This window comes from Varanus komodoensis, unplaced genomic scaffold, assembly GCF_004798865.1.
Source record: "Varanus komodoensis strain SLA01 unplaced genomic scaffold, ASM479886v1 scaffold42, whole genome shotgun sequence".
Taxonomy (NCBI): Eukaryota; Metazoa; Chordata; class Lepidosauria; order Squamata; family Varanidae; genus Varanus; species Varanus komodoensis.
This window is the reverse complement of record NW_025335972.1, coordinates 3,720,655-3,732,849: the sequence shown is the minus strand read 5'-3', so window position 1 is coordinate 3,732,849 and position 12,195 is coordinate 3,720,655. Positions and strand designations below refer to the sequence as shown.

Genomic DNA, 12,195 nt, shown 5'->3' with positions numbered 1-12,195 from the left:
TTTGCTGAGCAAAAGGAATGGGAAACAATTGGGAGGGCTTGAAAAGATACACCAAATTTTATGTTTTCAGAGAGGGGGACATTTCCAGGTCAGAAAGAAAAAGAAGCAGGGCAGAGGCAAAGGAGGTGGGAAAGCAACTGAAGGATCTCCAACTTTTGCTGAAGCCCACTCCCCTTCTGGGCCATCATTCTCCACCTGGGTTGCTCCAGGCACCATCTCCCATTCCTGTCTCCAACACTAGGAATGTGCCAGAGGGCAGGGGTTGGAGAAGAAGTCTCAGAGAAGCGTGGCCATTCCTGGTCTAGATTCCCTAAAGCGAGCATGAGCAATATGTGGCCCAGTGGTCAAATGCAACCTCCCAGTGCACTCGCCCACTGTGACCTTCCCCTACCTCCCTGATATTTAAAGGTTGTTTTTTGGAAGGGAGGGAGGGAGGTGCTCACATTGGCTACACAGCACTCAAAGACCAAATTTTCTTTCCAAAATTGGAAATTCACATTCCACAGCTGCACCTGTATCCCAAGGGTTGGAGTTCACTTGGAAACAAGCCAGAGTTGACCAGTTTGCCACCAAATTTGACTGGCAAAAAAGCCATTTGAACTTTTAGGAAGGTGCCCTGTGGACTGTGGCAGGAGTCCAGGGGGCAAAAATGGCCCTTGGACTTCTGAAAGTTGCCCCTCCCATTCTAAAGGGACACATCAGCTCCTGAGCTTCTTGGCTGAACGGCTGTCTCACCTGCCTCCTCTCACTTTCTTCCTAGAGATGACAGAAGACTCCCCTCATCCATGCTGCAATCTCTCACTCAGCAGGGTCTCCATCCATGGTTAACTCACCTTCCAGCTCATCTTTGCAGAGGATGATGAATTTGCAAACGAGGTCATGATTGTTGGCAAAACGTCGCATGAGTATCACGGCATCCAAGATGCTCACCTTCCCATAAAATTTCTCCCGTAGTCGGCGGACACTTTTCTCCAGCTGCAACCAGGATCAAGGAAGCCAACATTAAGAATACAGAAACCCTCACCACTTAGCCAGGCTCCTTCATACCTCCCTCTACTCCCTTGGCTGACTTTGGAGGGCCAAACTAGGTATACTGTTAAAATACATCAGGGTTTAGCCATCACATCAGGTCTTGCAACAAAAAGAATAGCAGACACAGAGAGAATGTCTTGCACTTTCCTTTCCTCTTGTTATCCTGACAAAAATCATCCCTTCGTGCCTTCTATTAGTGTGAATGGGAGCTTTCCATCTGGAACTAAATAGCAGATGGGGGGCAGGTGATTTTCAAAACAGTAACAGGGGAGGAGAGAATTAACATCCCCCTGCATACAAACACCTTGAACTTTAGCAGGGAAAACAGATGTAACTGGCATTTTTAAAAAAATAACCATACTGAGCAATAGACTATTGCTGCATAGAATATTCTTACTGCATAGAATATTCACACTTTTTCTTTATATTTCTGTAAGTAAAAGAATTAGAAAATCCATAGTATACATGTTTGGAGCTCAGGAATTAAAACTAAAAATTCTGAAAGAAGGCAGGTACACTGCATGCTTCTTCCCTCTCCAATGGCCTAAAGCCAGGCATGACGTTCATGGCCTGGATAGGATTTGAATTAGGAATTGTTCAACTTGCAGCTCTAAATCAGGGAATGATGGAACAAGATCCTCAGTCCACAGGTAGTCCAGTGGCCAATTACTACTGAACCTCCTAGTACTTATTGGCTTCTGAGATTTTTGCAAAAAAATATTGTCCTGGATGGATGTTGGTCTGATCCGAGATGTGTGCACTTTGTAATCTGAGAATGGTCAACCAGTGACTCCTTTCCAGTTTGATATAAACACCTGGAAAGCAACCCTAGATACCTCATCATACCATAGTAAGAAAAGCTTAACTAGAATTTGATGTGAAGTATAAACGAACAAACCATGGTTTAGCAATGGTTAACAAGCCAGAATCAGAAACCATGTTGTGAAGGGGTTTGTGCTAACTACAGCTTGGTATGATATTTGAATTGTCAAGTCATAATTACTATTTTTACCCCATTTTCAGAGTCCTCTGCGGCAGAGAAACAGGAGTAACAGTATGACTCTACATACTGAGAGGACAGAAGTGGGTAAGTAACTCTAAACCATGGTTTACCTGGGGGATATTTGAAAGCTGAAGCCATGCACTGCGTTCTGAATTAAGGGCAGTAATGTGAAATGCCTGAGCTGGTAATGTAGATATCAGATCACTTCTTGGCAAGTGTCCTGTGTGTGCATGCTTACATGATTTATTCTGTTTATTATTGCATCTATAGCCCAACCTTTACCTCTTACAAGGAAACCAAGGTGGCTTATGTGGGCTCCCTCTTCTCCATTTTTATCCTCACAACAACCTTATGAAGTGGGTTACACTGGGAGTCTGGGACTAGCCCAGAGTCACCTAGTGAGCTCCATGGCCAGATGGGGACAAGAACTCCAGCCTCCGAAATCTTAGCCTAACTCTTCCACCACCACACCAGACTGTCTTTCAGCTTAGATGTTACACAGCCCTTCCAGCATGCTTTCCAAGAAGACCAGGCACCTGAAGGAAACCTGATAATAATAGGTAGATTTTCTGTGAAAACAATAGCTGGTATAGAACATTTTTAAAGGAAAACATCCAAAAGGCCTGGTTGGATTGTGACTTGTGCTTTGCCACTGCTTGCACTTTGCCACCAGGTGCCTGTCCTGGCTGACAAGTGAGGACAATGAAGAGCCCGTTCATCTCCTTGGTATACACCTGAATTATGGGCGATGAAGCAGGTTGGGAGACGTCTAGAGCATAGGTGGAGGAGATCACGGGGTGATTCTGACCGAACACACTTAAGAGCCCATTATCGAGCCTATACTGTGGCGGTGAGGATGGCAAAGAAGAAATTCTTCTCCGTTTCCATTGCCTCCTCACAATGCCGTTCGGCGGAGCTTTTTCGGGTGGTGCAGGGGCTGATACATCCGGGCCCAAAGAAAGATCTTGTGCCACCCTCGAAGGCCCGCTGTGATGACTTTGCCAAGCACTTCAGGGAGAAAATCGCTCAGATTCGCAACAAGCTTGACTCTGCTATTGAACCAGATTCTACTGGGGAGACACCATCGACGCTGTCGAGTCCACAATTAATGGATGAATTTCAGTTGTTGCGGCCTGATGATGTGGACAAGGTGCTTGGACAAGTACGTCCTACCACTTGCTTACTAGACCCATGCCCATCTTGGCTACTTAAGAAAGCCAAGGGCGGGATGGGGACCTGGATCCTGGAGGTGGTCAACGCCTCTTTAAGAGACAGCCGGGTACCTGCCCCTTTAAAGGAGGCGGTAGTCCAGCCAGTCCTAAAGAAGGCATCCCTGGATCCAGAGGTGGCCACCAATTATAGACCGGAGGCCAACATCCCGTTTCTGGGCAAGGTGCTAGAGTGGGTGGTGGTGGGACAACTCCAAGCACTCTTGGATGAAACTGATTATCTGGACCCATTTCAGTCCGGCTTCAGACCCGGGTATGGCACTGAATCTGCCTTGGTCACCCTGTACGATGACCTGTGCAGGGAGAGAGACAGGGAGTGCGTCCCTGTTAGTTCTCTTGGACTTCTCAGCGGCTTTCGATACCATTGACCATGGTATCCTTCTGAATAGGCTAGTGGGATTGGGAGTTGGAGGCACCACATGGCAGTGGTTCCGCTCCTATCTCAACGGCCGATTTCAGAAGGTGGTGCTGGGGAACTATGGCTCTGCGCCATGGCAGTTATGCCATGGAGTTCCGCAGGGGTCCATTTTGTCCCCTTTGCTATTTAACATCTACATGAAACCGCTGGGAGAGGTCATCAGGAGGTGTGGGCTGTAGAATCATCAGTACGCTGATGATACCCAGCTCTACCTTTCGTTTTCCACCAATCCAGGTGAGGCAGTGGCTGTGCTGAACCGGTGCCTGGCTGAGGTAATGGGCTGGATGAGGGCCAATAAACTGAAGCTCAATCCAGACAAGACGGAGGTCCTGTTGGCGGGTGGCTCGGGCCTCGGGATGGGGGACTTGGGCCTTGTCCTAAATGGGGTTGCACTCCCTCTGAGGGACAGGGTTCGCAGCTTAGGAGTGCTCCTTGACCTTGAGCTGTCTCTAGAAGCTCAGGTGATGGCGGTGGCGAGGAGCGCCTCCCTTCAACTTCAGCTAATACATCAGCTGCGTCCCTTCCTGGAGAATGACTGCCTGGCGACAGTGACACATGCGCTGGTAACTTCCCGATTAGATTTCTGTAATGCACTCTACGTGGGGCTACCCTTGAAGACGGTCCGGATACTTCAATTGGTGCAGAATAGAGCTGCCAGGTTGCTGATGGGGACTGGGCGTTGTTCTCGTATAACCCCAGTTCTCTGTCAGCTCCACTGGCTTCCGATTGAAGTCCGGGCCCAATTCAAGGTGTTGGTTATGACCTATAAAGCCCTAAATGGCTTGGGACCTGGATATCTAAAGGAAGGCTTGCACCCATATATGCCCTCCCACCCCTTGAGATCAGCAACAGATGCCCTTCTCCGGGAACCCTCTGTGAATGATATTAGGAAGATGAGTACCCGGAGGAGGACTTTCTCTGCGGTGGCGCCCCATCTATGGAATGCGCTCCCCAGAGAGGTCCACCTGGCGCTGTTGTTATTTGCTTTTCGGCGCCAGGCTAAGAACTTTTTATTTAAAACTTATTTTAATTGCTAAATTATTGTATTTATTAGGATTTTAAAATTAGCCGGGGTTAAACCAGGGGTTTAAAAAAAAATTCTTTTAAATTGTTATATTGTTATTGTTTATGGGGTTTTTTTTTTTTTTGTATTTTTTGTGAGCCGCCCCAAGGCTTTGTTGCGATGGGGGCGGCATAGAAATGTTTTAAATAAATAAATAAATAGAATTTGCCCATGTTCTAAATTGCATCAGAATTCCACAAGGGCCTTTTCCCGTACCTTTGTCCCCATGGCGGCAGCTGCCATTTGCCCCAGATAAACATAAGCCCATAGGAATCCATTAGATCACCCACACACACTAGCACAGAAAAATTCTTAGCAGTTTGCTGAAGCTCCTAGTTACAAAACAATGCAGCAGAGCATGCAAGCCAAGGGTAGAGAGGCCCTGGGGACCCACTTTTTCCTGCAGATTTCTCTGTGCTTGAATGTCCGCTGTGCCAATGACTTTTTCACCCACACTGGCTAATTCTCACATTGCTATCTCAAATGAAACCTGACAGGAGAAGCACAGGGCCAGTTATTTGCACCTGATCGATGTAACTAGGCAACGTTAACAGTTCACTTGGGCCCAGTGTAATGGAAGGGACTAAACCACCTCTTATCCATAATCCATATAGGCTGCAGATTTTTGCTTCTTTGGTGCAGGATTTAGGTGGAGATGGACAGAGTACCCCTCTAGCCTTTAGAACCAGCCCCCATCCCAAAAAAGCAGCTGCATTTCAAGGCCTTGCTTCCAAATAACAGGATTGCCATTGTTTGTACATGCACATGTAATGCCAAACCACCACCACATCTTAGCATGAAAAGGATGAGCCTGTGTGAACGTCCAGCTTGCACCTTCTCACTCCCACGTCTCTGGCACAGCCCTGCTGTGAAGCGCAGCTAAGCAAGCCATCCAAATCTGAATGGGAGCTTGGAAATTGACTTGTTTTTGAATGTGGACATAACCCTAAATTGCAGTTGATTTTAAAAATAGATGCGCGAGGTTCTGGTCTCCTTCCCACGGTCACACCGAGAAGTGGGGAGGGAGTGCGGCAAACAAACCCAGAGCTCATGCAGGCTATTCCTTATATTGTAATGCCAAATTATGGCTTAGCATTATGGGCAATGGATCTTTTGAGTTTTTTCTTCTTGTACTTTTAAACATCTGTTTAGCTGGCAAGTATGCACTGGATTGCATGTCAAATTTGCATAATTTCCTGTCATTCATGCAGATGATTTCAATGTCACACAAATGACGCTGTTGGAGAAGATGGTGTACAAATACAGGGTTAAAGAGAAAGCTTGTGTGTATGTGGGTGTAGAACTGTTCTTAGATAACAGAGAACAAGAAGGAATCAGGCCAAGGATGAGTGTTTGAAGTGCATCTTGGAAGGGTTGTTCTTAGATAGGGTATGAACAGAGGGAGGACAATTCTGAGCCTCAGGAATGGAGGGGGCCTGTGAAAAAGTTGTTAGAGGATAAGGTAAATGATAAAAGCATTTTTCTAATTGTGTGCTGTGCAGTTCCAAGGAGTTCTGCCTTACACATATAATAAAATGTCAACAACGTCGCATCCCATATTCTTAATAAATATTGTTGGTTTGCTTTTCTTCAATCTATCTGGCTCGTGCCATGCAGGATCTGACAACAGCTACTCAGTTGCATTAACTGAACAGCCTCAAGACTTTTTGGGCAAAATCAGCTTTGTGAGCTGCCACCTTCCAGCTTCCAGCGGTGGCCCTCCCACCCCAGCAACCACCATAAGGGCTTGTGAGGAAACATCTTGTGCCGAGGGGATGAGAGAGGAAACACATTAAGGGTAGACTCAAAAGTGCTGAAGAGAAGAAAGGAAAGAGGAGCAGACGAGTAAAGCATGGGGCAGAAGGACAAAAGATGTGGTGCAAACCTGAGTTCCACTGACGTATCCCCATCCATCAAGGCAACCAAATCAAGCAGTCCCATCATGTGTTTTACTCCTTCTCCCTCCCAGTCCCTCCTTGGATCATGTGTCTTTTCAGATTGTTAAACAGCAGGGACTGCCTGATTCTCGTGAGCCTTTCAGGGGCTCTTTGGACCAAAGAGGAACGCTTTGAATAAATAAGTAAATAAAGTATGGTTAACTGGAAACTGTTTACTTAAAAGCAGGTTATTTGCACACTACCAGCTATGAAAACAGAACTTTCTGGTCTGCTCTTTTCTTGAGAATCATGCCACCCGTCCCACCTCGAGTCCTTCCACTGGTGTCCTCTATGCATACAATCAACTTCAAGGTCCTTGTCTTAAGCCTGTGGCTCTAGTGCTCAGATCATGGGGCCCTGCCATACAAGTACATTTGTTTCCCATTGGTTCACCACAAATCCTTCCTCAAGGCTGTGCTTTGGCTGCAAGCATCTTGCAGATTTATAAATAATCACAGCCGTTATGAGATAAATAGAGGATTCCCAGCCTTGTGGTTTATCTTACAATATTAATGCAGGGATAATTACAGAGCAGAGTCAGCAGGCTGGAGGGAAAGTGGTGCCTAACTTGCTCCCACTCACAGGTGCTCTTCTGGCTTACCTTTCTGAAACCAAAATAATCCTAATTGGGACAAGAAGGGGCCTCAGGAGAGGAAATGCAGAGAACTGGCTGGTGCAGGAAAAGATGTGCACTTCCTTTGCAAAGCTATGTGGGGTCTTGAGAAGCATGTTTTTGCTAAAACAACATGCCACCCCACCCACAAAGTAGCCTTAATTTCAGCCATTAGTGCTACCCTTTCTCTGTTATACCACTCCTGTCTCATTTGTGGTATAAGAGGATACTGGATATTTCTTGTTGCCCTTTTAACACAAGCCTGTGCAAGATGTGGTGTTGTGGTTAAACCAAGTGCCAACTCAGACTAGAGAGACCATTTCTTTCTTTCGCCATATGGTCTTTATAATGCTAGGTCTATTTATTTATTTAAAACTTTTATATGCCGTTCCTTATGCATGGCATCTCAGGACGGCTCACAATCAGTAAAATCAAATACATTAAAAACAACCTAAACAGCATATAACCAATAAAACACAACTGTTGCATTAAAATACTAATTTTTAAAATAACGGTTAAATAAAAAGGTTTTTGACCTGGTGCCGAAAAGAGTATAAACTTGGGGTCAGGCAAACCTCTCCTGGGGAGCGCATTCCACAATCTGGGCACCACCGCAGAGAAGGCCCTACTCTGAGTAGATTTCCTTTTTACCTCCTTCAAGGAGGGTTCCTGGAGCAGGGCCTCTCCTGCAGATCTTAAGGGGCCTGAGGGCATATAAGGAAGGAGACCTTCCTTCAGATATCCTGGTCCCAATCTGTTTAGGGCTTTATAGGTCAAAACCAGCACCTTGAATTGGGCCTGGACTTCAACTGTAAGCCAGTGGAGCTGGTTGAGGACCAGCGTTATATGAGAATAATGACCAGTCCCCATCAGCAGCCTGGCAGCTCTATTTTGTACCAACTGAAGTATCTGGACCATTTTCAAGGGCAGCCCCACGCAGAGCATGTTACAGTAATTTATCCAGCACATCAAAGATAAGGTGTTTCAAAATCCCCTCAAAATAGCCACATTCAGTTATTTTTTTAAGCCAAGTTCTGGAAGCACTTAAGTATTTCCAAGCATAGGAAGGTACTTCCCCTTGCAGATCTCAGTATGATGTGATGCCTACTGCTTTCTTAGATATGAGATTTGGGGCACAAGCCTGTTGCCCCAGCCCTTGGAGCACATGCATCCAGTGCAGGGTGCAAGGTGTTTCATTTGGACAGCTGTTTTTGGCCATCTAACTGAAGGCCAGGCAGCTGCGATTGCTGTCTGGACAGAACACAAGCTACTGTGCCCCGCCCCTCCAGCACTTCCATTTTGCTCTGATCTGAGTCCAATTTGCAATATCAAAATGGAGGCCTGTACTGGCTGCAAGGGAGGGTGGAAGGACTCAGCCTTCTGAATCCCACACCAAGGCCACAAGACCTTGGAGCTGGGACTCTTGATAACCATACAGCCCCTCGGGAAGTCCAGGACAGTGTCCTTGGGAAGATACTTTGCTTTTTCCAACAGAATATTCTGGTTCAAACAGCCACTGATGGTACAACAAGCTACTTTGCTGTCCGAACCCAAGTAGTATGTCTTCTTGGAGAAGGAAATAACCTTCAAATAACCAATGGCCTCTTACTGAGTTATTTGCAGATGCTTTCCCTCCAAGAACACATGCTGCCCACACTATCCACCCCCCCACAGGTAATTAGAAAAACTGTGATCCAGGTCATTATGTCCTTTGCAGTACAGAGGAAACTGAAGATCACACTTTATTTTTATGTACCTTTTATTGTAATCTCTGGAATGGGTTATTCAATCCATTGATCACTTTTTGTCCTGGAAGTTCATCTAAATCATGGGTGCTCAAACTATGGCCTGCGGGACGGATCCGGCCTGCCATGGCCATCCATGCTCGGAGATGGTTTTGGACTCGCTGGGAGATCTCCGAGCAAGCGAGCAAGCCACTGCCTCGCATACGCCTTACGGCACCTCACCAGCCCGCACCCCCAGGCACCCCCACCTCACCAGCCAACGGTCACCACAGCCTTTCAACTGGCCCCCTATTCAAAAAGTTTGAGGACCCCTGATCTAAATGTTACCTTCTTTTTCCTTTGTTGCAAATATACATGTATTCTTCAGAGGACTTAGAATTAAAATTAGCTATTTTTTGCTCAGAACAAAGAGAATAGGAGGTAAAATTTTATAAGATGAAATTAAGCTTATTTTTTCCATGTCTATCAAAAGACTATCTGCAGTTTTTAATGTGACTTCTGTACATTAACAGATGCATCCATTCTGCTGCGTGGTTGGCTAACTAAATCAATTTAAAGACAGAGAGCCCCAGAATTGGCTACAACTTCCTGCTATGTGTCCATTTGGTGGCAAAGCAGATGCTGCTGCTACATCAAGCATGAAAAGGCTTCTTCAGAGCAGTAGTGGTACTAAACTGCTAAGCATGTCATGCCCCATAAACACCAGGTGCTTTGTATTAGAAATGCCCTCCACTCCTCAAACTATTAATTATCCACCCTCTAATCTTCATCAAGGCCACAGATGCAAGATGGCATCCCATACACTGCAACACTTAAATTAGAAGAACTATCAACCTGTGCAAAATAAATATGTACAGTATTATTGTGATTTAACATCACTGCTCTACCTATGGCAAGTGCACTGAAGAGGAAGGAGAGTTGATCCAACTACCAAGCCTCTCTCATGGGAAGATCACAGCAACTAATGTGGTAACAAATCTCTGTAAAATTACCCTCAACAATACACTCAGAAGATACACCAATGATAAATCCATACCAAAGAACTAATCTGGAAGAATAAACATATCTACTTAACTTTTTAAATGGTTCTCTAACAATATCATCTCAGAGATGGGATAATCGGGCAAGGAGTTCAAAAGGTGCGGAACTACCACTGAAAATATTCTGCTTAATGCTGGGGAAGAAAGTACAAAGAGGCTGGAAACAAACAGGCAACCAGAACAATGGGTAGAGAATGAAACTTTAAGAATCCTACCTACCAAGAGGTACTAAAGTGAACTACTATGTTTGTTTGGGATCCACAGGCGATAACAAGTCTATCTTCTGCCCACTCCTATGTCAAGCTAAGCATTTTAGAGTTCTTGATACAACACACAGCCAACCCATTGTGTTTCCCCTGAAACCTAATTCAAATTTAATCGAGCCAGGCCTGAACATGTCATCTGTGCTCCAACTACCATTACCCCCAACTAGCTGGATCACCCGCCATGATGGTTTGGGTTGATGTGTAGTCCAACACATGCAAAGGGCACCAGATGGGAAAACACTGACATAAATTAGGAGACAGTGCCTTTAGGCTTAAGCAGAATGCCCAGCTCTCACAATACGATAAATCCCACACACACCTGAGAGGTGAAGACTCAGAGCCCCAGCATCTCTTCCTTTAACATTTAAAAGGACCACTCTGCTAGCACCCCACCAACATTAAATGGCTTTAAAAGTGGGTGATGGTGCATAGGCTTAAGGGATCCGTCAAAGCTATCAGCCATGGAAATGCCAAACACAAAGACAACGCATCACTAGCATGGAGCTGTTACCATCTCACCCTGTTTCTGGGCTTCTCACTGTAGGAAACAGGATGATGGACTGGAACTATCCTTTTGAGATCTAGCAAAGAGAGATCCTCCTATGTGGTCCCTGTGATTGCCCCGGAGACATACGCAATTCTCATCCTTTCCAGAGCAGCTTTCCCCAGTCAAGCGCCCTACAGATGTGCTGGACTGCAAGTCCCATCATCCCCAGCCAGCACGGTCAGAACTGATGCAGCGCATTTCCCCCCTCCTGACTCGTGTAAATTCTCACCACCCCGCTAGACGTCCACTTGAAGGCAAAAAATCTCATCGGGAGGGAGCGAGGGGCGGGCGCCTACCTGCACCTCTTCTTGCGTTACGCGCTGCATGGCGCCGGACGCGAGAGGGGCCGCCGGGGCCGCCAACACAGCCGCGGCGAGCCCGAGCTGGGGCCGGGAGGCTGCCGCAAGAAGCCCAGCCTGGACAGGTCAGCCTCAGCGCGGACTGCTTCTCCTTTCGCTTTCGCTTCGGCCTAATGCGAAAGTGGTGCGGGCAGCCACGTCGGCCTTCTTATCCCCTTTCGGGGGAGGCAGGGCGGAAGAAAGGACATGCGCCCTCTCACAAGCAGGTCGCAGCCCAGTTTGGGACCCGTTCTCGCTCTGGGAAGGGAAGGCGTTTCCCACAAGTAGCCCACCACCCCCGAAATGTACGTTGCCTTGCCAGTACCCTCGCAATTCACCCCGCCAATTATTGTATAGCGCTTATATCTCGTTTCCCCCTTTGCACTTGCACGGTCCTCCCCACTCCATTTCATCCTCACAACAACCCTGTGAGGTGGGCCAGGCTGAGAGGGAGGACTGGCCCAAGGTCAGTCACCCACGGAGCTTCATAGTCCAGCAGGGGCTGCCACCCAGATCGCCCAGCCCTCTCACCGGAGGACCACAGTGGCTCCTAAAGGGAGCGCGCTGCGCTGCTCGCCCACAAAGAGCGCACCAACATCCACCCTGTGCGAAGCTGCCTCTCCGTTCCTGGAAAGCTACACGCGCCGGATTTTGGGGCTGTTAAGGGCTCAAGGAACCCTCCGCTGCTTCACACCAGACTTGCTCAGCAAGGCGCTTGCCTTCCAGCCATCGTTATCGCCTTTCATCTCCGCAGCCCTGTCTGCTTGCAAATGTGCTTATCCGTTCTTATCTGGATTATTTTGTTTGCTTTTGCAGGTATCTTTCATGATATACAGCATTTCACGATAAATAAATTATTCAGAGGATCTCAGCAGGTATTTTCCCGCTCTGGCCTGCCCCTCCCCGTTTATCCTCGCATCAACCGAGTGAGAGAGACTGGGCAGTGCTGCCTAGTGAGCTTCAC

The 12,195-nt window shown here is 47.0% G+C and overlaps 1 protein-coding gene across 5 annotated transcripts in view; it reads right to left on the bottom strand.

Annotated features, from left to right (window-relative positions):
• Positions 1 to 11,302, bottom strand: part of SHFL (shiftless antiviral inhibitor of ribosomal frameshifting) — a 48,794-nt gene extending 37,492 nt beyond the window's left edge. For 2 of the 5 annotated variants that reach the window (XM_044443539.1, XM_044443541.1), the window contains exons 1-2: positions 11,190 to 11,301; positions 834 to 975 (exon numbers count right to left, since the gene is read on the bottom strand). In XM_044443539.1, coding sequence (XP_044299474.1) covers positions 834 to 975; positions 11,190 to 11,219 — 172 coding nt within the window. In that variant the 5' untranslated portion in view covers positions 11,220 to 11,301. Of the gene's footprint in view, positions 1 to 833; positions 976 to 11,189 lie in introns of all 5 variants that reach the window. The other 3 variants (XM_044443540.1, XM_044443538.1, XM_044443542.1) reach the window with 3 other exon arrangements.
• Between the last annotated feature and the right edge of the window lie 893 nt (positions 11,303 to 12,195).